General features: G+C 38.6%; 1 protein-coding gene across 1 annotated transcript; it reads left to right on the top strand.

Annotated features, from left to right (window-relative positions):
* The first annotated feature begins 808 nt into the window (after window positions 1-808).
* On the top strand, window positions 809-17,830 carry LOC113840963 (death-inducer obliterator 1-like). Its single transcript, XM_072038535.1, has 11 exons — window positions 809-818; window positions 1,554-1,668; window positions 2,591-2,750; window positions 3,407-3,523; window positions 3,738-3,845; window positions 4,431-4,566; window positions 4,695-5,238; window positions 5,749-5,902; window positions 6,937-7,026; window positions 7,673-7,877; window positions 14,078-17,830. The coding sequence occupies exons 1-11, from the start codon at window positions 809-811 to the stop codon at window positions 16,657-16,659; spliced, it is 4,221 nt and encodes a 1,406-aa protein (XP_071894636.1). The 3' UTR covers window positions 16,660-17,830.
* The last annotated feature ends 9,149 nt before the right edge of the window (window positions 17,831-26,979 follow it).

Raw genomic sequence — 26,979 nt, 5'->3', positions numbered from 1 at the left:
TGGTGGTGAAACATGCTGGCAGTAAGAGGCAGTGTAGTGCAGCTCGTTACAAGCTTGCGTTCTGCTGGAGGTGCCTACTACAAATGCTCAGCGTCTAACAGAATTTAACGACCGGCCAAGGTGGGAAGGCTGTTTCACTCAGAAATGAGTAGTGACATTGTTTCTCAGGTAATCCAAATCTTCCCCTTTCTGAGGTGTATTTCTATTCAAACAGTATGCTGTTAGAGGATTTCTTGAACTGGGCGAACTGGGCTTCAGAAGGGCGCTCCCTACCTTTGTCCCCCTCAAGTCTGAGAAAAATCGGTTGTTAGACCCTTCCTGATAATGTCTGCTCTCACTGTAGCAGGTATGGAAGACCAAAAGGGTCCATTTGGTTTGTGGTGAAATTAACCAGAGTTGAATTTCTGCATCCTTCCCGGGAAGCACATAGCTCTCTGCAGATGGGGCTGTGGGACTAATTCTGATTACAAGACCTTGCTAGCTAAAAACATCAGATAATAATTAAAAAATTAAGAAATCACAAACTGGTCAGTAGTCAAATGCAGATTTATGAGGAGACAAAAGACTTTTGGGGAATTAACTTTAGCTTTTCTAATGAGAACAACTTCATCTCAGGAGTTGTTTCTTGGTTTCCCTCGGAACCTTTGTGCTGTGACAACGAATGTGTCACGGTAACTCTGCCCACGGTAACTCTGATGTCCTGTAAACGATACTTCTGGCAAACTGAAGTGGAGCACATCACGTTTGCTGGATGGAGAGTGTGTTTTGGCTTATTACGTTTTGCTGAACTGTTCCCATCAGTGCCAAAATGTGGACAGGTGAAATGCAACCTACAGAAATGCTTGTTTTTAAAGTCCTGTGCAATTATAACTTCAGTATATGGAGTCTTCGCTTGTAATTTGTAAATTTTCTTGTGCATTATGTGTATTGTCAATATATTGATGTTAGAAAAAACATTAAATGGCAGTTTGGGATATTGTGAATGGAATAGTTGGTGGGAATTAAATAGCCGCAGTTTGAGCAATGGTTTTAATATTTAATTATTAAATATTATAGTATTAAATCTAGAGTTTAACTGGAAAGTAAATGAGAAGATCTGATAGTTTATAGCGACAGTGTGATACTCATACTAGCAACCAAATGGCTTGAACGTATATATACTTTGTGAAAATGTTTGTTTGTTTATTTTGAAGTTTAATCATGAAGTCCAACTCAGGAATCTTTGAAGGTGGTGTCTTTTTTTTTTTTTTAATTTTCTTGCATAGCTTGTGACTGAGATTTTCAACCTTTACAACCAAAATGCAACTCTTTTAAACTCTTCAGACAGTCTCTGAGAAGTGCTCTCTGCAGGATCAAAGGCAAACTTCTTCTTAAAAAAGTCAACTTTTACACATTTTTTAAAAAGGCTTTAAAAATGGATGGCTTAAATTATATACTTGGTAGTTCTCCAGAGGTATTTCACAGACTTCCTTATAGGTTGACAGCTGGTCTTCATAAACAGGAAGTTATAATGTTAAGCATTTAATACTGCATTTTCTTCTTTGTTTTAACAGCTACTGCATCTGGAAGTAGTCAAGCAAAAACACAAGCTAGCCCTATCCAGTCGCAGCCCAACTCACAGATTCGACAATATATTCGTCAGTCCCTAAAAGAAATGTTATGGAAGAGGTGGGTGGGAATTCAAAGCACTTATTTTATATAGGAAACTACAACTAGAAGTAAAGGGTTAGCCTGCAGAGTTTTGTTTCTTTCTTGCTAAGTGATACTAAGGGATTTAATTTGTGCTAGAAATTACTACAAGTATTTTTAGCATTAGAGCTTTATTAAAAATAAAAAATCTGATGCCAAAGAATTGGGCATGTGAAAAAGCCTTTAAAAAAACGTCACTATCCCATTTGTAGTGAGAGACAATTACAGTTGAAGAATTAAATCACAGCATAGAGATGTTTATAATGCAGGTGACCTGAAGCTGATATCTGGCAATGGTGGTGTTTGGAGATGTAGGGGTTGTACGAAGCATAGTGTAGGGAATATCACAGTGAAAGGTTGCAAGGGCTTGCTGAGGCAGAGGTTCCTTCTTCTCCCAAAGTTAGCAACTGTATTACTTTTTTTTTTTTTTAAAAAAAAAAAAAAAGCTGAAACATTGTCCCACAAATATTAAAGCTCTTGTCAGCTGTCAAGACTTAGGCCACTGTGCTCTGGTAGTGTCTCTGAAATAGAAATGCTGTTCACAGTGGAGGGTCTAAGATTAAAACTGAAGTGTTCTAGCTCCCTCAGTAGCTCATGACAAAAAACAACAACAAAAAATTAATTGCAGTGTCATGAGTAGGAGGATTTGTAAGGACTGACCTGGCTTCAGTTCGTTAAGGCTGTCTTCCGTGGTCTTCTGTAGACAGTAGCAAAAGGTTGCCATTGTTGACATTTTGAGGTCCTGAGATAGACTTTGGCTTTGAAATGTGTTTTAAGGAAGTCCTCACTGAGTGAATAAAAGCGTGGTTAACTCCTTCCTCTGAAAATTTAGTTTTTATGAATGCTGCCTGAAGAATTTGTGCCTAACATAAATGCGCATACCCTTTCTTGTTTTTAACAGAGTCAATGATAGTGATGATCTGGTCATGACAGAGAGTGAAGTAGGGGAAGTAGCACTCAATATTGAAAAGGAGGTGTTTAATTTGTTTCAAGTTACGGACAACCGATACAAGAGTAGATACCGTAGAATCCTGTTCGATCTCGACGACCCAAAAAATCAGGTTTGGAATTTACTTAAACAGTAAACATACTGAAATATATTCTGTTTTTTAAATAATACATCAATATGTAGTTTCAAGAGAGAGACTTATGAATTATGCTCTAAAAAATTGTTTGAAAGCCATTCAAATATTAAATAATCCAGTTGGAATGGAAGTCCAGTTGGATCGCGTGTATTTATTAAGATTGGCCTTTGTAGCGAAATATTTGTTTATTGAATGGCATTCTTAGAAAAAAAATAAATGTTTTTCTTCTGTGACGTTCTGTGGTTTGTATGAGAGACCACTTGTGTACATGATAATTTATCTTTTAAAGGAAAAAGAAGCTGGTGCAGATGGGAATAGTGACTAGACAACGTAATTTCTTTAAAAAAAATTCTACTATAGATATGAAACAGGAGTGGCAGTTCATCTCTCGAAATTCCTGTTCAGTAGAATTGATAGTATATTTTATGGTAATGTGGAAAATTCATACTTCATGATGATTTCATCATTAGTTTCTGGTTGCTGCACCGTGCTAAGTTTTCTTAAGATTAACTGGCATTTTTAATAGGGAATTAAGAAACCTGAAAGGGTTTTGACAGTCCAGCACTGCAAATCATGTTAGTTGCTTAAGTTATTCAGCATGGCAACAAAGTGTGTTTTTTTTTTTTTTTTAGGGACTTCTTCATCGTGTTCTTCGTGGAGAAATCTCACTGTCAAAACTAGTGAGAATGAAACCCGAAGAACTTGTATCTAAAGAACTGTTTGTATGGAAGGAGAAACCAGCCAAAGCGGTAAGCAATACAATTCTCCAGTGTGTCCTTAGATATGAACTAACAGTAACTTCACCAGCCCTTACCACCCATAATTAATATATTGTTTTCTTCCTAATGAAATATGAATAACGTAAGCTTTTTCTCTTCCACTAGCCAACTGATAAGAAAATACAAAATAAAATTATAAAATCAGTATGCAGACTTGTTACTAAAGTGTTTTTGTTTCTCTCAGATGTTACAGTCAAGAAACAAATCACACGAGATCAAGAAAGCAGCTGTAAAACGGGAACAAGTGCCAGATGTAAATATGGAAGATTCTCCCCCGGTGTCTGATTCTGATGTAAGTATTAGCTATTGCTTTAGCATGGAGGTGCCAAGGGAGATAAATGCTAACTAGGGCCTCAAATTTTGTATCAGAAATGCAGGTTGTTTCAATGAACTGTAAGAATATCACCTAGTAGGTGCGCTATGAGCATTTTCCTTTTGGTTTGAAGGAATGCAACAACCTAATATCGGGCATATATCGCATGTGCTTCTAAAATATCAGATGATGCGTGTTTTTCAGACAACCTCAGTTTACAGCAAAATCTTAGCCAATTGTTTCCCCCCCCAAAAATGTGATCAGTATTACAATTCTGTATTCTCAGGAAGCAGTTAATGTGATAGTATCTACTTCAGAATTACATGAAATGAAATGAGGACAAATACTATTTGAGAACTCTGTTTGACATGATATTCTTAAACAAATGATAAAAGGGGAAGAATAGTTCAAAATTCCATCTTTTTGTCAGTGCTGCTCAGAGCAGTAGTTCTGCACAGCCCTTAATATCTTTTTAAAGAACTGGAATTAACGGTTTCAAAAGTATTTTTTTATGATTGAATTTAGCAATCAACCAGAATGTTTTCTGTGTTTGTTCATTTCCAGGAGCAGCAGAAGTCAACCCAAACTGTACAAAATGTAAATAGTGCTCCTTCTCTAGACGTTTTTAGCAGTATGTGTAAGGATACAACAAATGAACATCGAGCCCATCTTTTTGACCTGAACTGCAAAATCCGTACAGGTATCTACAGTGTTGACTTTGTCTGAAGTAAAAGGATTATTAAGAGCATTGCTTGCTTACTTGTTTTTCTCTTCAGACCTTTTCATTGTTAAACAGTAATCAAAAACACTTCAAAATTAATTTTGTAGGTCAGATTTCAGCATCTGAAGATGAATTACCACCGAAGAAGATAAAATTAATGGCTTCTGCTAAAAAAGCAGTGTCAAAATCTAAACCAGAAGTTCAGCGAAAATATGAAAGTTCTGCACCATCAGCAGCAGCGGAGCCTGCTAAAGAGGCAGCCTCTGAAAACACAGAGGAAACCAAAGTTGCACCTGCAGCAGAAGCAGTTTCCCAGTCAAGCTTAGAAAGAACTTCCATTCCTACAACCCAAGGCCATGACAACACAGATACTTCATCTGAAGAACCTTCGACTTTTCCTGCCTCTTGCACTGGTGCAGTTGTCACAACTGTAACAGTTTCTGGCCGAGAGCCTAGAACACCAATGAGCGGCTCCTCTGGTACTACGACCACAGCCCTGCGTTCTGGTACTGCATCTGGTGAAGTTTTAACAGGGGAGACAAAGCAGGAAATGTCAAAACCAGTTATGACTGTCCCCAAATCAATATTAACAAAGCCATCGTCCTCAGCAGATCCAAGATACTTAGCTGTTCATCAGTCACCCAATATCAGGTGTGTATATTTAATAGTAAGCTAAGCCACTGAATCTCTGGTGTCGCTATGTTCAGTTTGTTTGTCCCCCTTTGCTTCTTACCCTCCCCTGCCAATAATCAAAAGGCATGTTCAACTTTCAATGCGATTACCTGAACTTTAAATTTTTAATTTGTCATCTCCTTGTTTAACTTCTCTAGTTGGTAAAATTTTCTGAGCATCGTTATATATTGACAGTAAAAATTCTTCAATGTGTTTTAACAGATAAATAAAACTTATAAGATATTTGACTTTAAATCTGCATGTGCATTCAAATATATTAAGTGTTTGTGAGGGTTGGTTTAAAGCTGCTCCAGACTTTCATCCTATATTGGATGAAAGTGGAAAACATTAACAAAGCATTTACTAAGGCTTCTGTTACTTGCTTTTTTAAAATAAAGTAATTGATCAATAAGAGGAGGGAAGAAAAGAAGAAGAAGGAAGCATTCTTACTGTGCTCTATAACGTTTCTCTTTTGGATTTGTTTTGCAGCGTTGCTGAGCCACGCTCACCTCAAGGCAGCGATACTTCTCTCTTCCTCTCTCGCCTCAACACCATTTGGAAAGGATTTATTAATCTGCAGAGTGTGGCCAAATTTATCACTAAAGCATATCCTGTCTCCGGGTGCTTTGATTATCTTAGTGAGGTTAGCACTGACATGTTTATGCGTTTAGAATGTATTGCAGTTCCTGTTGTTAGAAAGGCTGGGGTCACTGTGTATGGTGTTATATTGGACGTGTAACAAAAAAAAAAATTGCATCCCTTTAGTAATCTCCTTTAGTAATAGGAACAGTAGCCTGAGGCAGGGGGGAGGAGAGAAAGCCTTTTAAAAAAAATTCCTCACCTATTTGTGAAGAATTCTCATGTCTGTTAATATGTTTCTATATATGTTAGTATCTAACATAGAATAATAGCTTGATTTCAAGATCAGGTTTTGACGAGAAGCATCATCAGCATGTGTTTTGAAAGAGATGCCTTGTTCTGCTCACAAACAGATGGATGGATCACTGATGTGATCTATTAGAAAAGTTTGGCCATTTATTAAAAATATCATCCTTTGATTAACTTTGATGCAACTGCTTTTATATTTTGGGAGGGTTTACATTCAACTAATTAGGTAGTATGACAGCTTGTGATGAAACAACTGAGCAGTTACTTAACTTCTCTGAAGAAGTGTATTTGTTGTGATTGAGGGTTTCAGGCGTGTAGTTTAGGTCTTTTCTTAGGAGGGTTGGTGGCTCTCTTGTTGTTTTTGCTAAAACAGGTTTCACTGTCATCATGACAGGAAGCTAACTAGAATTCATATGGGTGCAAAAATTTCAGATCAATTGAAAGCGTAGATAAAAGCTATACTACATATAACAGGTTCCCTGTAAAAGCAAAGCTAACAAATAGAATCGGCTGATAGGCATACAAAAGTATTTGACCTTCCACTGCTATCTTCGTCAGGCAGTGCTTTTTCTGTTTTGTGTGTACTGCCAGCCTTCCAGTAATATGCCATAATGAACTCCTTGCGTTTTGGAAACAGCCTGTCTGAAATTAGGAATGTATATGTGCAAGTTCAGTAAAACATAGTACTGTATTATCGCCTAAGCTACTGGGATGGGGCAATCTGTGCTGGTTCAAAACTGTAGCCTCTCTTTCCTTTTCTTATACGACCATGTAATGCTTCTTGTTTAGGATTTACCAGACACGATTCATATTGGTGGGAAGATCTCACCGAAGGCAGTCTGGGATTATGTTGGCAAACTCCAATCTTCACTTTGTAAGGTATTTACTTAAAATCCTTTGGAAAACCAGGAAGAAATATACAGCAGCTTTTGATAGAATTTCCTTGTTACTAATTTATATTGATGTCGATCATACCTAGAAAACTCCTGCTACCACTTATTCCATTGAAATTTTTGATTTATTGAAGAAACAGGTTTGCCTGTTGAGCTGCCAATCGTCTTTCCCCTGTGTAGTAGTTAAACATTCATACAACCTATTGTTTTTTAATGATTGAATATAAACAATCTATTTATTCAGTTACTGAAGATAGAAATTCAATTTTAAAAGACTAGGAAATTATTAGTAAGTGTATGTAATAAATTTTACTACTAAAACCCTTATGGATTTAGTAAAAATGAAGCCCAGTATGCAAATATAATCTAAGAATTTTCCATTTCTTTCATAATTATTTGAATATTGTGAACCTAAAGAGGTGTAGCTTGATGTGAGATACGTAAATAGTTGGTCTTTCTGAAAATGACAAAATTGATTCTGGTTTAATATTACCAATTGAATGACAGTATTTTCTTAAATCTTGGTTTAAAGCTGCTCCAGACTTTCATCCTATATTGGATGAAAGTGGAAAACGATTTTATTTGCTGATGTGTTACAGGTTGAATTTTTCCACTTTGATTTTGTATTTCAGGAATTGTTTTTGATTCGTTTGATTCGTTTCCATCCTGCCACAGAAGAAGAAGAAGTTGCCTATATCTCTCTCTACTCCTATTTTAGCAGTCGTCGTTGTTTTGGTGTTGTAACTAATAACAACAGACATGTCAAGAATCTCTACCTGATCCCACTGAGTTCTAAGGACCCAATTCCTTCCAACCTCTTGCCCTTTAAGGGACCAGGTAAGCACAAAATTTAGGGGAGGTTAACTGCTAGGTAAAATTACAAAACGAGTAAATCAGAGACCAATTGGTTTTGAATGTTTAATGTAAGCAGAATTAAAAAATACATAATTTTATAAAAACATTTTAAAAGTGTGCATATAGGAAAAAATTGCAAAGTCAATCATCTCAAGGTGACATGGTCTGAAACTCACATAGCCTTTCCAACAAGATAAATCTCTGCTGTTAGGAGGATTTGTTTACCCATCAAATGGAGTACATAGAACAGCCACTATATTGAGACAAACAAGCAAACATTATCAGAACATTCAACCGACCCTACTTTCAACAACCCATAAATCCACCAAGTTTTAGGTCCCTACAAGCCATGTGCTGTCCCCTAAATCACATAGGAGACTCTTATCCCACGGAGCAGTCAAGAAATCTCTGAAGACAAAGGTAACGTTTATGGTTTCACTACATTGTTGTTATCTCATGGTATGTATTACGCTGTGCATGCAATATGCATGTACACGGGGTCTGAAATATTCTGTGCTACCTGGATCAAGTTCCAGACAAATCACTGACTTCAGAACATTGGTTTGCCTGGGAGCAGGCAAATTCCTTTTGCGTAGGTGGCAGACAGTAGGTGGTATAGGTTGGTATATATTACGCTCTTCTATTTTTAGTTAGAGTTATCAGCAGTAATGTATGGCTCGAATTTGCTCCATCTTTGTGCATTGAACATGGAAACAGAAGAAATGAGAATGAATTCAGATGTGAAACACCTTTATATTACAAAATTTGAAGTCACCTTCATCTGAGGATGGAGGCGGTGCATATGCTTAGTTTCCAAATAAGTACCTTTTTTCATATAGAGTAACAGGTTGAGGAGCTTAAGAGCTACAGGTTACAATGAAGGCAATACTTCATTGTTGTAAGGATGGTTTGCAAAATACTAAACAGCGCAAAATAATTACACACTAAAACATGTAAGGAGCTGACCTTTCTGACAAGCTGACTGTCCTCTGCTACCCAAATACAAGTTTAGGACTAAACTCAATAAAGCATTCTCAGGGCTTATCTTCATAAACAGAGGTGTGTTCTGCCTGGCCAGGTTTTCACATGTTAATGGCATACGACTCAAAAAACAATAACAAAAAAACACCACCAACAAGTAATGTAATGCTAGGAAAATACTCTTCTTTCCTGCATGAAATTGCAAAGGGCGCTTGCTTTGTGTTCTTGGACAAGATTTTTCTCATACACTCTGAGCCTGTCTTAACCTGCTCTAGGGAAGCATTTAAATGATCTTCCCCTCCTTGCATTCTTGAGCAAACATAGGCTGTCCTTGTACATTATCTTTTATATTTCTGTTGTAGATTTCATTTCAAATGAAGCTTTTAAAGTGGAGGCCTGGCAAAAGTAGACAGACTTGTTAGTATTAGTATAGAAATGAGGAATGTCAGGCTGGTTTTTACAAAATGTAAATAGGAAAAGTTCTTTCAAAACTGGAGGTAATTGCCCAGAAGAAACATAGCTATAAACACTTGCAGGCATGTATTAATACCGCAGCGTAAAAGACTTGTAATACATACTTGTTACTGACATCTGATGGAATTTACTGTTTTTTATACCCAATAAAGATATTTTTTGGAAAGTGGTCATTGTCTCCTTAAATTTGTGTACCTTCAAATAGAGTTTAGCAAGTACTCAAAAAACATGACAGTGTAAGATACTTTGATAAATATGACTGGGGGCGGGAGGAGGGGGAGGACAATAATCCCATCACTCCAGAAGTCCTAGCTGGAAGATATTCCAGCTGTATCAACCAGCTCCATCAGGTGCATACGGATTATGAATCTGTTATGAATCCTGCTTTCTGATGGACTGGATTTGGAACACAACTGAGGACCTCTGACCTGCTGTAGTGCCTAGAAGATCTACAAAACTTTGTCATGGGTGATATAAATATAGAGGAACGTGGAAGGATATTCACATTTATTCACTTCAACCACCTCAGATATTTATTACCAGATATTATCTGTTGGTGGGATGTTCAGCATTGTGTTTTTGTTTTTTTTTTTTTTCTGGTAGTTTACTGTATGTGAATTTGTTTGTCTCGTTTCACATACACACAACACTATTTAGCACTTTCATCTGTAGATCTGAAAACACTTTGAAAAAAAATTAAAAGGTATAATCAGTCATTATTAGCACTAGGAAGACGCACTTATGGAGGGATTTATTGGCAATGTTGGAAATGTATCGGAAATGTATATTTAAAATGTATCGGAAATGTATATTTAAAATAGAAGAATTTTAATTTAAAAAGTGTATCAGCAGAGGGCATGCCGCAGTATCTCTTCCGTTAGTTTAAGCTTGGAAGTGTTTTTAAGTATGAAGGCATGAAATCTCTTCAAGATATTTAGAGTACTCATAGCAGTATGGAAAGCAGCAGTAGTAGAACAACATATTTTTGATGTCAGCCACTCCCATTCAGCAAATGTACCGTAATGTGCAGCAGTGTTACAGCGGTGGAAGTGATCTCTATCACTGAATCCAGATACACCAACTTGATAGTTTTCAATCATGCTTTCACAATTAACTGGGACAAGTATTTAAACGGTGTGTTGATAATGATTACAGCTTTGCTTGTATTGGTCTCTGCAGTTAAAAGTGTGGCATAGGTCTGTTCCCTAAGTTTTGCCATCAGTGTACAGAAATTAGGGATGTATCCTTAGTGGTACAGTTAACTTCCTAGCAGCTGCGGATGGTAGGGACAATATGTGGCCATTACGTAGATAAATACTGCAAAACTGATTTCATGAAAATAAAAAACGTATTTAACGAAAAAAAAAAATATTAATCCCATAGTAATATTTAATACATCTTGTTTAAATAGATTTAATTACAGGATGTAACTTGATAACACCATCGTGGTCTTCAAATGCATTTAACAATATTTTATAAATAATTTAGCATCAAAAGCTACTAACATAGCTTGCAGCACTTAAAATGCTTGCTTGTGAAAGATAGTTATTGAGCAATAGTTGGAGACTGCAGCCAACATTTTCATTTAGTTATTACCTAAAATTAGGCACTTAACCTATTTATGGATATTGAAACCTATTTACGGATATGGAAATGGAATGGGACTGAGCTTTGAAGTGCTGGTCTGGCTGTATATTTCCATCCAAAAGAAGCACTTACTGTGTGATCGCTTTGGATTGAATGAATTTAGAAACTGGGTTAGGCATCTGTTGAAAACTACAGTATCAAAATGTAAAATTGTAATGGATTTCTTCTCTGACCAAACTAAACAGATTCAGTTATAACCGTTGTTAATTTAGCTTTGGAATTTATCTTGAACGTGTGTTTAAGTTTGACTCTGATTTTATTAGCGATGATCTCTGTCTCTTACAGGGATTCAGAACTGTTTTTCTATCTTTTTGCTGTTAATTTTAGATACACAGTCCAATAGATTTTTGAAACCTGCTCGTTTCAATTAGTCAGTGTTTGAGATGCATGTTGTGACTAGTTGGATAAATCACAGGTCTCTGCAGAAGGGCAGATAACCAATACGTTAACGACAGAAGAACAGTGAATGCTTACGAGGAGTTGTAGGGTGAACACAGATTTGAGAGATCCTCTGCACGGGTCGATGCTGACCAAATGTGGAGTCCTTACTCACCTGCTGATAAAGAAAAAATGTAAAGCAGTCACTCAGAGTGAATCATACCTAACTATTGAGTCTCTTCAGAGTGTACACAGTCTTCCCAAGTAAGCTGTCTTTTGAGCTATGCCCTGATGTTATGTATTAATGTAACTTCATCTGGGGTAGTAAACTATAGTGATCAGAATTGCTAGGATTGCTTTTAGGCAGTGGGTTGAAAGGAGTTTTTAACTGGGTGAATCAAGGATTTGTGATCCTTTCCAAATAATCTTAGATTCACCAAAGATAATTACTTGTTTAGTTCCTGTCCTGCCTCCTTTCGTTGTACATCTTGCCGTCCCTGCCCTCTCACAAGGGCAATCTGTATAGAATTATAAGCAAACTAAATTATAAGCAAGTCTTAGTTTTGGTTAGTATAGCTAGGTCATTTTCTTGATGCATTGATAATTCGTGTGTGTATATATATATATTTCTAACCATGGAAGAAAGTGAAAATTGGCAACACAAAATACTGAAATACTCTATCTGGAGGAAAAAACTTGGCACTGAATTTTAAATGTACAAGTAGGAAATAATATGTGCTACTAAATGAAAAATAGAAGTTTATTTAAACCAGCATGGCCAACATCCTCTCAACCACAGAACTATGTAAAACTCAAACACTGAACTTTGAAGTAATCTGAAATCAGCTGTGGAACTAGAATGCATTCAATCAAATTTCAGTGTTATTTTTTTTCAAAATACTTAAAATGAGAGCTGCTTCTGATAGGAAACTTCAAGTAGATTTTGCATTGGCCCCAATTTTTTCTGTCTTTTTGCAAAGACCTTCTAGTGAGTAACCAGATTTTGCTGGTCTCTCCATTCTGTGGCTAAAACAGGCGTGCTGCACTATCACCAGTCACAGTCAGAAGAACACAGAATTTCAGAATTTAGGCAGGTTACTGCTTAATGAAATATTTATGCTTAATGAAGCTGTGTTGAAGAAGTCATCGTCTTGATTTACCTGGTTATAATCCTCTTGCTGAGGAAACCTCACATTGAACTTAAGAAATAGGCTTACCTCATTTCATTCTTTCTTAGCGTACGTGAATATAATTTCAGCTATACAAATAAAAACAGCTGATGTAATTTTCTCATAAGATAGTAAATTTAGGAGCCCCCTTAAAACTTTGAATTCCGTTGTTTCAGCAAAGGTTCATACTTATGACTGGTAATGGCAAATAGAATTTATCTGCAACTATGGGAAGTTTGGGTTTTTGCTGGTATCAAGAAGTTTTCAGTGGCAATCATTAGTTATTTATAAGTTGTTCCTTAGTGAGCAGTTGGTTTTGTTTAGGAAGAGACTAAAGATATACATAAATTCATATATTACACCTCTTTGAAACTCTTACTTAAGGGTCATGAATATAAGGGACAGTGTAGGTTTTAGAGTCCTCATCGTATAACCACAGTAAATCTCTTTGCTGTTAGTTTCATTTCTGTATTATTGGTTCCTTGCTGGATGCAAATATTAATATGGCTCCCAAATGAGGATCTCAAGTCACTAAATCCAGAAGTTAAAATCCTCTCTTTATATGTTTTTTCTACATTTGCCACTGACTGTATGTTAAAGGATTTATTCCCTGCTCTTTATTCTGGTTGTATTTGTCTTCCACGAGCGCCTGTGGGAAATGTGAATGTACAAGGAAGGAATACAATAATGTGAAACGGACCTTCAGCTGTTTGCATTTTTCCTCTTTATGGGAAACTTTCTGGTCATTTCTGGAAATGCTTCTCCAGGGATTCAAGCCTGAAGCTTTCACAATGGAGTAATTCTGCTCACATTTCTTACTTAGGGAAGGGTCTGTGGCATCAAACTCAATTCTACAACAGTGTTAAAAGTCACCTTGATGGAATGGTGTAAATGTCAGTCCGGTATTTTAGCACAGATTAGAACAGAAATGTAATTATTAAGTTTAACAATGCCTCGTGCTTTCTTTGTAACAGAAAGTGAAGTGGTTGTTGTTGTTGTTTGTCTGTTTGTTTGTTTTAATAGCATTAGTTTTTTTCTCTTTATTTCTAGTTCTTCAATTCCAACGTAGCCCTACAGAAAGTTAGATTGCTTGTCCAGGTTTTCTCACTTATCAGTATCTCTGTGTATATAAGGTATTTGCAAAGCATTTAGAAAGGAAATATTTGATTGGGGGAGGAAGTGGACAATAATAAGTAGAAAGTAATAATACAAAAATAGGAAAACTTTCTTTAATTTTTGAACAGCAGAGACATTTACAAGGACATCTTTCAGTAAGATTCACCTGTTACTGCAATATTAAAAAAATATCAGGGAAAGAATTAAAACATTTTTAGTTACTGTATACAAATTTATATAAATAGTAATTAAATATAGACACATAGGCTTATGGGATAATGTCACTGCATGAAATTTAGAAGAACTGTTACTGTTATGACTCATAGCTGCCATTATATAAAATGATAAGTCCCTATTGAGAACACAGATAAAAAATAGTAGTTTTTTTACACATGCAATCTTTGTGTTTCCTTTCAGGTCTCGAGTCTTCACGTCCGAATTTAATTCTTGGATTGGTTATCTGTCAGAAAGGGAAGCGTCTTGCTACTACCATGGATACAGACAAAATAGAGAAAAAGCGCAGCCGAATTCAGGTGCAAGAGGAAACAGAAACATCGCTGTACTCTAAGGGGCCAGTAGCTTCTTCACAAGAAAAGAAAACTCCGAAATACACACTGTATTCGGGAGACTCAGCTGTAAGTACAACACTACCTGGATCTCCTCCACCTCCACCCCCACTTCCCGTTCCAGAAACCTCATCAGTTACACCTTCAGTATTAAAAATACCGTCCTCGACTAAGAGTGGAACCACAAGTACTGTACCACCACCAGTTTCAGCTACCGCTTCTACAAGTGCTACTGCTACGCATTCTTCATCCTCAGAAACTACCACACCTCTTGAGTACATCCCCCAGACACTTTTTGGTAAAAAGAAGACTTTTGAACCTCTTGCTAAGGAGACTGAAACTGTCCAGTCTTCAAATCAGGAAGCTAAAGCAGCTGTGGATGGAGGTGTGTCAGCTGTTCCTTTGCTAGATCCCATTGTACAACAGTTTGGACAGATGTCAAAAGACAAAGCTATAGAAGATGAGGAGGATGACAGGCCATACGATACCGAAGAAGAAGATGATCCAGAGAAAGCTTTTGAAATGCAGACCGGTGAAAGCAAAAAACTGTATAGTGTGGAGAAGCCCAGTAACACAGCAGAACTAAAGGACGAGGCCTATGATCTGGAAGACAAAACTATCTTGGAGGAAGCAAAAGTTACGGTTGATGATTTACCTAACAAAATGTATACAGACACTAAAAACACTTCCGTGGAAACACCTGCCTCGTATGTGCCAGATTTATCTGCGTCTTCATCCTTGGTGGAACTGCAAAAAATGTTAGAAGAATTAAACAAACAATTAGAAGAGCAGAAACGACAAACTGAGGAGCAAGAAGAAGCCCTCAGACAACAACGAGCAGCTGTTGGTGTTTCAGTGGCTCACTTCTCGGTGTCTGATGCTTTAATGTCACCTCCACCAAAATCTTCCCTAATAGAGACTGAGTTGTTCCATCAGAACCAACAGGCTGCGCAAAAAGTAGATTTACCTTCATCTTCCAATCAGCAAGCACAAGTTTTAAACCAGAGCTGTGACCCTCAAGCGAGTTTTCCAAACACTTTGCAGACTTCACTTGGGAAGGAAGATAAAACTTTAATTCCTGCTACTCAGCTTAGTTACGGTGGTGATAACTGGGTTTCCAGTGAAAAGCCTCCTGCAGTGCTCCAAAAAGAGGCACCTAATAGCAAGTTTGAAAATACTGTTCAAGTTACTTTGGAAAATGTGAGTCAAGCAGTTTCTGCAGAACCTTCTACATCCAGGCCTTTACGTAAAGTGCTGCTTCTGACACCTCCAAGTACGTCTTTTCAGCCTAATTTCTCCACATCTAATGACAGTCAGTCTTTGCAAGATATGCACAAAGTATCCTGGTCAAACGAGGCAAATCCAATGTTTACTTCTCAGGAAAAGGGACCTGGTCACTTTGAACCAGACAGGGGTCTTTCTGCGGTGCAATACGAAGAACAAAGAAACCCTCAGCCTCATCAATTTGTAGAACAAACTGAATCTCCACCAGTTCAGGGTGAGGGTGGACCTCTCCCACAGCACTTTGAGGAGAACCGAGCTGGAGGTCCGTTTTCTTTGTCTGGGCAGAAAGGAGGACCTCCAGCACCACTGATGCTCAATGCACACGGAGGACCTCATGGACCTAATTTTAGAGGCCCAGCGCCACAGTTCTCAGAAGAGCATGTTTCTCCAAGTAACGATGGACAAAGAGGATCTGCCCCTGGAAGATTTGGAAGTCAAAAGGGTCCCATTCCTTCCTTATTTTCTACACAGCATGGACCACAGTCACCACAAAATATGAAGCCAACCCCAAGACCACTCCTGGACCTTCCCAGTCATCCACCAGGCCACAGAAAGGAGACGTGGGAGGAAGCTGGGCCGTCTGCACCTCTTTCTGGTATTCCTGGGCAAGGGCCCGAGTCAGAAGGACAGTGGTCAGCATCTGACTTCCGAGAAGGCAAAAATCTTGAATTTAGAGGCCAGACATTTGAAGGGAGACAGAGAGAGAGATACGAAGGAGGAAGTAAAGACAAGGTTTTAGATCAGCCAGAGCCTCAGCAAGCAGATAATCGACAAAGCAGACCCTTTGAGGAAAGACAAAGGGATCGAGAACATGGCAGACCTTGGGAAAGAGACCGTGGTAGAAACTGGAACAGAGACAGGGACTGGGAGAGACACAGAGACAAAGAATGGGATAAAAACAGAGACAGAAACCAACGTGACAGAGAACGATCAAGAAGCAGAGACAGAGATCGTGACAGAGACCGAGACCGGGATCGAAGCAGGGAAAAAGAGCGAGATCGAGACAGAGATCGAGATCGTGAAAGAGGAAAAGATCGGAAAGATCGGAGTAAAAGTAGGGAGATCGGTAAAGAGATGAAGCCAGAAACACCTAAGGAAGGTCAGAAACCAACAGAAGCAGAAGCTTCATCTTCCACTAATCAGTCATAGAACTATAACTGCTGTTATATTTTCCATAGATAATATACACCACTGCAAGGACTGAGTCAATGTCTTCTGTATATACTGTATATTCTCACCTTTGCAAAAATGCTGTTGTAAATCTAGCCTTACAAAATGTACTGACAAATTAGCAATTTTTGAACAACTGTGAACGACAATATTCAAATAGGTAAAAGGCAAGAACATACTGGACTTTCACTTGCTGCATTTTGTGCATAATGTTTTTCTTATAAAAATTCACAGCGTTACCTGTTCTGAGATTTTGTTTTTTCTACTTGCATCTTTACCTTAAAATTTCCATTTACAGTACAGAAATGGAAAAAGTCTAAGAAGAGCCCATATTGTTTTTTAAAATTATAAGGTTATGTTTTCCAGTAACTTGAATTGTAATTTTGTAAAAGAATTTAATCAAGACCTTAGGAGCCATACCTTTACATCTCATGTATGTGATATTTTGGTGTCAAAGTTGTTCCCACAGCACACGCTTTAAACAAGGAGTCAAATATTGCTGTCTTGTTTATTTTACAATGCAAGGGTCATGCGTATTTAGGAGAAGGCTGCAGAAGAACAGTGTTACTGATTATTGGACGGAGGATTTGAAAATGGAATGTTATAAGCTTAAAGTGCACTATCTTCCTTTTTATATACAGGCATTTTGTGTTTTGAAATCCATCTGTTAAGTGTACAACAACAAAAAAAAACGTACCTAGTTTTTCATGTGGATGAGGGGTTTTTAATTTCACATTTTTACAAACCTGCAATTAAAGAGTATATAAAAGTAGCACCTTTATAACCAGCAAAAAAATTAAAAAAATCAGACATCTATTGGCAAAGAGCTAAGACTACAAATGAATTGGTATACCAAAGGAAAGAAAAAGAAGTTTGTTAAATAAAAGAAGTTTATTAAATGGGCCATGGAATTTATTTCTTCGATTTAAATTAATTATGTGGGACATTTCTTGGGTTTTCTTTTGGCAGAACCTTGCTGGAAATTTAAGAAATGTCTCCATTTTCCTGTACTTTCCACTCTAAAAGTGTTTTGCTCCTGAAAAAAAAAAAAGAAAAAAAAAAAAGTGTCACTGTTGTCAGACCCTGCTTATGCTGGTAGTGTATATAAGACTGTCCACTGAAAAAGGTATAAAACTGCATTAAGTTTGAACAGAAGATTGGTAATATTAATTATTAGTAATATTAATTATTAATTATTTAGTAATTTTAATAATTATCAAATATTAATTATTTAGTAATATTAATTATTAGTAATATTGGTCTGTATTCTGAACCCGTAGACAAAATGTTAAAATGCAAAGAGGCGGTATTAAATGCAAACATCTACTATGGTGTAAGATTTTTCTTAATGAGATGTTTTTAATTTAAAGATATACGTAAAAGTATGCAAAAAGCAAGTGTGTTTGTTTAGGTTTACTTGATAGAAATTTCTGTAAATTGTATTTTATATGACGACTTCACAGGTTTTTGTTACTTTAAGTAGAATAAACATCTACAGTGAAACGTTGTCCATTTCTTAAATCTGTACATGTGTATTATTTTCTAACTAGCTTTGCTACTTCTCAACATGCCACCACAAGAGGCTGATGGCACACAAGTTTCATTTCCATCTGTTTAACAAAAGGTATTTTACAGGATGCCACCACACCCAACTGATACTTACTTGTAGGTGTTCTGAAAAACATGTGAAAGTCTGTTCTTGTGATTTTTTCTCTCAGTTCTAACACATGCCCATATTTATTCTGAAGATTTTGTTGTTTGAGTTACTTTCAGATTTTACACCAAAAAGATCTGGAGAAATGAATAATTAAGTAATCTATTTTGGCATTGAGCTGTGGAAATACTAGATTCCCGAACCTTTCATTGTTGTGAAATAGATAGGTGAAAGTTTTATTTTTCCTTATAGGAAATGCTCTTTTATCACAGATTAGTTTGGAGAATCTGTTCACCGTTAAGGAACCGTAAATGCACCTCGCTCATTTTCATGGCATGATGCGCTAATACCACTTGACAACTACTCGGTAGGCCTTGCGGGGTTGGAGCAGCCCGGGGGGAGCCTTCGGTCCCCTCAGCGCTAGGGTGGGCTGAAGGGACGGAGGGGACCCTCCTGTGTTGGCATACTGCTCTCTGAAAAGAGTACTCACTTCTGGTAACTTTTCCAAACGCGCACCAGAAACAGCGCCCATCAGAAGATGGTGCTGGCTGGGGGGCATGCTCGCCTTGCAGCTGAGGCAATGGACTCATATGAGGCAGTGAGCTGCTGCCAGAAAAGGCAGTCCTGCTCCTTCCCCGCGCTCGGCTGTGTGCTCCTGCCCTCCTGTGCATTGGATACAAGAGCTGTGCAAGGACAGCGTGAGTTGGTGCAGCTGGATTGTCTGGCAGAACACTAATCCTGTCAGTAAACCAAAAAAATCTGTCAGGGCCTATCCATTTTGTCATAGTCAAAATGGGATATGAGGGTGTTTTATTTTTTTTTTAAGATGAGGTTGTTAACATATGTAGGTGTCATGGTTCCGCTCGAGTGGGCAGCCGAGCTCCACCACAGCCGCTCTCTCACTCCCCCTCCTCAAAGAGGAATGGGGAGAAAATATGTGAAAAGGGCTCTAGGGTTGAGATAAGGTCAAGAAAATCACGCAATAATTATTGTAACGGGCAGAACAGATTCAGCATAAGAAGATAGATAGTAAGATTTATTGCTCATTACTAATAAGTGAGAGAAGTGAGAAACAAAGGAAAGAAACCAAAAGCACCTTCCCCCCCCTCCACCCTCTTCCACCTCCTCCCCCCGAGCGGCGCAGGGGAAACGGGGGAATGGGGGTTATGGTCAGTCTACAGCACTTCTTCTCTGCCGCTCCTTCTCGGTCACTCTCGTCCCCTGTGCTGTGGGGTCCCACCCACGGGATACAGTCCTTGATGAACTGATCCGGCGTGGGCTTCCCACAGGCAGCAGCTCTTCCAGAACTGCTCCAGATATGGGTCCATACCATGGGGTCCATCCCTCAGGAGAAAACTGCTCCAACCTGGCTCCCCCACGGGCAGCAGCTCCTGCCAGGTCACCTGCTCCTGCGTGGGCTCCTCTCCACGGGCTACAGGTCCGGCCCGGAATCTGCTCCAGCAGGGCTCTTCCACAGGCGGCAGCCTCCGTCGGTGCAGGGCCACCTGCTCCACCGTGGTCTCCTCCACGGGCTGCAGCGTGGAACCCTGCTCCACCGTGGTACTCCATGGGCTGCAGGGGGACATCCTGCTTCACCATGGTCCTCACCACAGGCTGCAGGGGACTTCTGCTCCGGCGCCTGGAGCACCTCTCCCCCTCCTTCTGCACTGACCTTGGCACCTGCAAGGCTGTTTCTCACTCCCTTGACTCTCCCGGCTGCTGTGTGGCGCAGCGTTTTTTCCCTGTCTTAAATATGCTCTCACAGAGGCGCAAAACAACATCGCTTATTGGCTCAGATCTGGAAAACAATGGGGCCCTTCCCAAAAATGGGGCGGCTTCTAGATCTTTCTCACAGAAACCACCCCTATGGCCCCCTGCTACCAAAACCTTGCCACGTAAACCCACTACAGTAGGATGTAAGTACCTTCAATACTTTGTCAAAACACACACACCACTTCACTATCCTTCAAATGTGGTGAGGTGTCCTGCAGATTTGAGAAAGTACTTCACAGGTGTTCTGAAACACCGAATAGCCTATGTAGTGTAGGTATCTTTTACTACATGCAGAATCCCTGCCAGCAAGTAGTTAGGTAGACAGTTGTAATTATAAAGTAGTGTTTTAGTTTGTGAGACTGTTAGACTTCCATGAGGCTGAAATATCTGCTCATTTTCTGTTGGCTAAAGAAGCATTGAGTTCTGTGCTCTACTGTAGAAACATTTCAAAATAGCCATGACATGAACTGGCAGAATAAAGGATGCTTGTGCATCTTTCTTCTTGAACCCATACTGATGCTGCTGCCTATCAACCCTGGGAACTTCAATCTACCTTTGTGCTAGTGCCATTTATTTATTTATTTTACATGTATATAGTTTTACCATGATATAGCCGTTGGAACACAGGAAGGTTTGGGGCACGGATATATTTTTTATACACACAATATCTTAACTGCTGTTCTTAGTTCTATCAGCGTGCTTGTTAACTAATTTGAACAGATGATAAAACTGTAAGTACGGAATGTAAGCTTAGTATTTCATGTTTTGTACTTCTGCTGCAACCCAAAAGAACTAAACTCATAGCACCGAGGACCGAATTGTACTGTGGTCATTTTGAACCCTGAGCTGTGCTGTCCTGTCGCTCCGTAGTGAGACAGAGGTGCGCTGTCCCACCAGCCTGAAGAGACAAGTCTGGGCAGAAGATAAACCAGGAACCAGAAGTAGAGAAATTCTCACAACCTTATTGTACACATATTTTGGATATTCATCTTCTAGCTTTTCAAGACTGTTCATTCAAAGTAGTTCAGCTTTTTACCTCAGTGTCTTAAGTTCCAGGTGCCTCATTAGACCAAACTGAAAATGTCACTGATAGTTTCTGATCCCTGTTCTCCTTCCTGGGATAGCTCAATGCCTCCTGACGGATAGTGTAAGGTTAGTGGGGTAGGCTTTGGGAGATAATAGAAACAGAAGAGAAGTCCGTGTGAGTCCAGCTCAACATCCCCCGGGTTTGTGTTCAGTTTGTCAGTACTTGAGACCAGTCCCTAGGGAAAAGTACGGGAACAGTGGGTGAACAAGAAGTTCAATCTCTAGTAAGATCTTCACGCTCTTTGGAATGATTTAATGTAGTGTGTTTCATCTTACACTTCAGATAATTTTCACTCAGAAAGCTTTAGCAAGGCATCCACTCACAGTGGATCCACATAGCTAGTGCTTCTGCATCCTCCTCTTCACTTTGTATTCCAGGCAATGTTTAGCACCTGCTTCTCTGCCTAGCCTTATGAAAATTCAGGTACAGCATCGTTTTTATGGTTCATCTTAACCACCAGCTTGTGTATTGGTGGTGAAACATGCTGGCAGTAAGAGGCAGTGTAGTGCAGCTCGTTACAAGCTTGCGTTCTGCTGGAGGTGCCTACTACAAATGCTCAGCGTCTAACAGAATTTAACGACCGGCCAAGGTGGGAAGGCTGTTTCACTCAGAAATGAGTAGTGACATTGTTTCTTAGGTAATCCAAATCTTCCCCTTTCTGAGGTGTATTTCTATTCAAACAGTATGCTGTTAGAGGATTTCTTGAACTGGGCGAACTGGGCTTCAGAAGGGCGCTCCCTACCTTTGTCCCCCTCAAGTCTGAGAAAAATCGGTTGTTAGACCCTTCCTGATAATGTCTGCTCTCACTGTAGCAGGTATGGAAGACCAAAAGGGTCCATTTGGTTTGTGGTGAAATTAACCAAAGTTGAATTTCTGCATCCTTCTCGGGAAGCACATAGCTCTCTGCAGATGGGGCTGTGGGACTAATTCTGATTACAAGACCTTGCTAGCTAAAAACATCAGATAATAATTAAAAAATTAAGAAATCACAAACTGGTCAGTAGTCAAATGCAGATTTATGAGGAGACAAAAGACTTTTGGGGAATTAACTTTAGCTTTTCTAATGAGAACAACTTCATCTCAGGAGTTGTTTCTTGGTTTCCCTCGGAACCTTCGTGCTGTCACAACGAATGTGTCACGGTAACTCTGCCCACGGTAACTCTGATGTCCTGTAAACGATACTTCTGGCAAACTGAAGTGGAGCACATCACGTTTGCTGGATGGAGAGTGTGTTTTGGCTTATTACGTTTTGCTGAACTGTTCCCGTCAGTGCCAAAATGTGGACAGGTGAAATGCAACCTACAGAAATGCTTGTTTTTAAAGTCCTGTGCAATTATAACTTCAGTATATGGAGTCTTCGCTTGTAATTTGTAAATTTTCTTGTGCATTATGTGTATTGTCAATATATTGATGTTAGAAAAAACATTAAATGGCAGTTTGGGATATTGTGAATGGAATAGTTGGTGGGAATTAAATAGCCGCAGTTTGAGCAATGGTTTTAATATTTAATTATTAAATATTATAGTATTAAATCTAGAGTTTAACTGGAAAGTAAATGAGAAGATCTGATAGTTTATAGCGACAGTGTGATACTCATACTAGCAACCAAATGGCTTGAACGTATATATACTTTGTGAAAATGTTTGTTTGTTTATTTTGAAGTTTAATCATGAAGTCCAACTCAGGAATCTTTGAAGGTGGTGTCTTTTTTTTTTTTTTTAATTTTCTTGCATAGCTTGTGACTGAGATTTTCAACCTTTACAACCAAAATGCAACTCTTTTAAACTCTTCAGACAGTCTCTGAGAAGTGCTCTCTGCAGGATCAAAGGCAAACTTCTTCTTAAAAAAGTCAACTTTTACACATTTTTTAAAAAGGCTTTAAAAATGGATGGCTTAAATTATATACTTGGTAGTTCTCCAGAGGTATTTCACAGACTTCCTTATAGGTTGACAGCTGGTCTTCATAAACAGGAAGTTATAATGTTAAGCATTTAATACTGCATTTTCTTCTTTGTTTTAACAGCTACTGCATCTGGAAGTAGTCAAGCAAAAACACAAGCTAGCCCTATCCAGTCGCAGCCCAACTCACAGATTCGACAATATATTCGTCAGTCCCTAAAAGAAATGTTATGGAAGAGGTGGGTGGGAATTCAAAGCACTTATTTTATATAGGAAACTACAACTAGAAGTAAAGGGTTAGCCTGCAGAGTTTTGTTTCTTTCTTGCTAAGTGATACTAAGGGATTTAATTTGTGCTAGAAATTACTACAAGTATTTTTAGCATTAGAGCTTTATTAAAAATAAAAAATCTGATGCCAAATAATTGGGCATGTGAAAAAGCCTTTAAAAAAACGTCACTATCCCATTTGTAGTGAGAGACAATTACAGTTGAAGAATTAAATCACAGCATAGAGATGTTTATAATGCAGGTGACCTGAAGCTGATATCTGGCAATGGTGGTGTTTGGAGATGTAGGGGTTGTACGAAGCATAGTGTAGGGAATATCACAGTGAAAGGTTGCAAGGGCTTGCTGAGGCAGAGGTTCCTTCTTCTCCCAAAGTTAGCAACTGTATTACTTTTTTTTTTTTTTTTTTTTTTTTTTAAAAAAAAAAAAAAAGCTGAAACATTGTCCCACAAATATTAAAGCTCTTGTCAGCTGTCAAGACTTAGGCCACTGTGCTCTGGTAGTGTCTCTGAAATAGAAATGCTGTTCACAGTGGAGGGTCTAAGATTAAAACTGAAGTGTTTTAGCTCCCTCAGTAGCTCATGACAAAAAACAACAACAAAAAACTAATTGCAGTGTCATGAGTAGGAGGATTTGTAAGGACTGACCTGGCTTCAGTTCGTTAAGGCTGTCTTCCGTGGTCTTCTGTAGACAGTAGCAAAAGGTTGCCATTGTTGACATTTTGAGGTCCTGAGATAGACTTTGGCTTTGAAATGTGTTTTAAGGAAGTCCTCACTGAGTGAATAAAAGCGTGGTTAACTCCTTCCTCTGAAAATTTAGTTTTTATGAATGCTGCCTGAAGAATTTGTGCCTAACATAAATGCGCATACCCTTTCTTGTTTTTAACAGAGTCAATGATAGTGATGATCTGGTCATGACAGAGAGTGAAGTAGGGGAAGTAGCACTCAATATTGAAAAGGAGGTGTTTAATTTGTTTCAAGTTACGGACAACCGATACAAGAGTAGATACCGTAGAATCCTGTTCGATCTCGACGACCCAAAAAATCAGGTTTGGAATTTACTTAAACAGTAAACGTACTGAAATATATTCTGTTTTTTAAATAATACATCAATATGTAGTTTCAAGAGAGAGACTTATGAATTATGCTCTAAAAAATTGTTTGAAAGCCATTCAAATATTAAATAATCCAGTTGGAATGGAAGTCCAGTTGGATCGCGTGTATTTATTAAGATTGGCCTTTGTAGCGAAATATTTGTTTATTGAATGGCATTCTTAGAAAAAAAATAAATGTTTTTCTTCTGTGACGTTCTGTGGTTTGTATGGGAGACCACTTGTGTACATGATAATTTATCTTTTAAAGGAAAAAGAAGCTGGTGCAGATGGGAATAGTGACTAGACAACGTAATTTCTTTAAAAAAAATTCTACTATAGATATGAAACAGGAGTGGCAGTTCATCTCTCGAAATTCCTGTTCAGTAGAATTGATAGTATATTTTATGGTAATGTGGAAAATTCATACTTCATGATGATTTCATCATTAGTTTCTGGTTGCTGCACCGTGCTAAGTTTTCTTAAGATTAACTGGCATTTTTAATAGGGAATTAAGAAACCTGAAAGGGTTTTTGTTGCGAAACCATTTGTTGTCGACGGAAGGAAGACACAGACGCTCAATATGAGTGATCAGTGAACTTCGATTTATTGGATAGCTCAGTCGTCTTTTATCTAATTCAATATAATTAGCTCATACATATTGCAAAAGCTAAGCTCATGATTGGTTAGTGCATTTCTCTATTCTATCAGCTAGTTTCCCACCAAAATAACACAGTTAGTACTTTCCCAGCATACCAACAGATATCACGTTCTTGTACCTGAAACCTCCCTGAAACCTCCCTAAAACCTCCCAGAACTTACATTCCTTCCCAGGCTGCATTTACGTATTTTCTCAGGCTCATTTGAGCTGTGTTCGATACTTTGTTAACTCGCGGCCTCCTAGCTGCTCAACATCCACATGACCTACTTCACTTACCCATTCCTCCACAATTCCCCCGTTTTTATTTTGGGCTACAAACACCTTCTTTGTGAGTTGTTCTAGTTTCCTAGATAAGCAGCTAAAGACTACCTGCGCAGCAATTATAATCAATACAATTATAAGCAAAAAGCGAAGTCCCTCTTTGATTAAGTTAAAAACCCATCCCCCTACATTTCCAAAGACAGATTTAAGCCAATCATCAAACCAATTATTCTGTATCGTAATTTTTTGTGTATGATCCATTAACCATTTTAATTGATTGTGAATTGATTGCCCATGATCAGAGAGATTAAAGCAACACATTCCTTCTACATCTTCACACCCATGTCCTTGAGCTAGTAGCAAGAAATCAATTGCAGCTCTATTTTGTAACACAGCATGTCTTATGCTCCCCATATCTTGCGACATTTCAGAAAGAACTTGTGTTGTTACATTTGATTGTTTAACAGCCCATCAAGCAAGCCTATTAATGTTAGTCAAAGCGTGTGCAGTTCCCACACCAGGCACTAAAGAAGCAAAGAATCTTTTTGCTGGACCCCACAATTCTACATTATCATTGCAGTCAGAACCCAAAGTTTTTAATTCTCGTTTAATTCTTCTGCTCCCTGTCGAGTTCTGCCACGAGTGCAAATCTGGAACGAAAAGTGTGAGTCGTCCTAGGTAACACGGTCCCCCAAAAGCATTAGCTGGTATTCCTTGCCATGCACGGTCCCCACAGATTAAAAACATGCCAGGTGGCAAAGCTTTGGCCTGACTTTGAGACCAGATCGAATTGGTGTCACCTATTTCATACGCCCCAAATGGTACACTAATGTTCCCGGTGTTGTTCCATCCACAGTAATGTCCATTGGCCTCAAATCCAGGGGTCCTCGATGTTATGTTGGTCCAGTGCGCTTTATTTTGTTTCCCTTCATGGAGTACAAAGCATGTTTGTGTCCAGTTACTACTGCTATTCCCCACTACCACAGACCCCAGGAGATCCAGTTGTTGAGGGTCCCATGGCAATGAGTTATTAAGAGCTTGCAAGGCAGCAACTACTCCATCCGAGACATTAGCAGAAAAGGATCTAGTGAGTAAAGTAACACTGGCAGAATATGGTGCTAACATTTCACTCAGTTCCTTTGGATCCCCTATTGGGACCCCAAATAAGCACGTTCTAAAAGGATCAGATGCAGAAGCAAGAGACAGACAAAATGAACTCTGTCTGGTTTCATTAGCCCAGGTGACCCACATATTCTGCTGAGGGTCAATCTTCCCTAAGATAGCATTACCATGTCCAGCCATTATTATAACTGATAGCATAATCAAAGTCCCTTGTTCTGTTACTTCAGCCATGATCGTTGTCATCCTCTTCTTTCTTGATGGCTGGCTTTACACACCGACTAGGCACCCAGGTTGGACCTGTAGGGGAAGAGACACATACATAACCTCGTCCCACATAAATCACATCAGCAGGCCCTAACCATTGCCCTGTTTTCATATCTCTGTACAATACTCTCATAGCACATTTATTATCATTTTCAGATTTGGTATAATGTCGTGCTGCAGGTGGTTCGTCATGTTCCCCAAAA

Source organism: Anas platyrhynchos, chromosome 5, assembly GCF_047663525.1.
Source record: "Anas platyrhynchos isolate ZD024472 breed Pekin duck chromosome 5, IASCAAS_PekinDuck_T2T, whole genome shotgun sequence".
In the NCBI taxonomy this organism is placed as follows: domain Eukaryota; kingdom Metazoa; phylum Chordata; class Aves; order Anseriformes; family Anatidae; genus Anas; species Anas platyrhynchos.
Note: the sequence above shows the minus strand (reverse complement) of the source record. Positions and strands in the feature narration are given on the sequence as shown.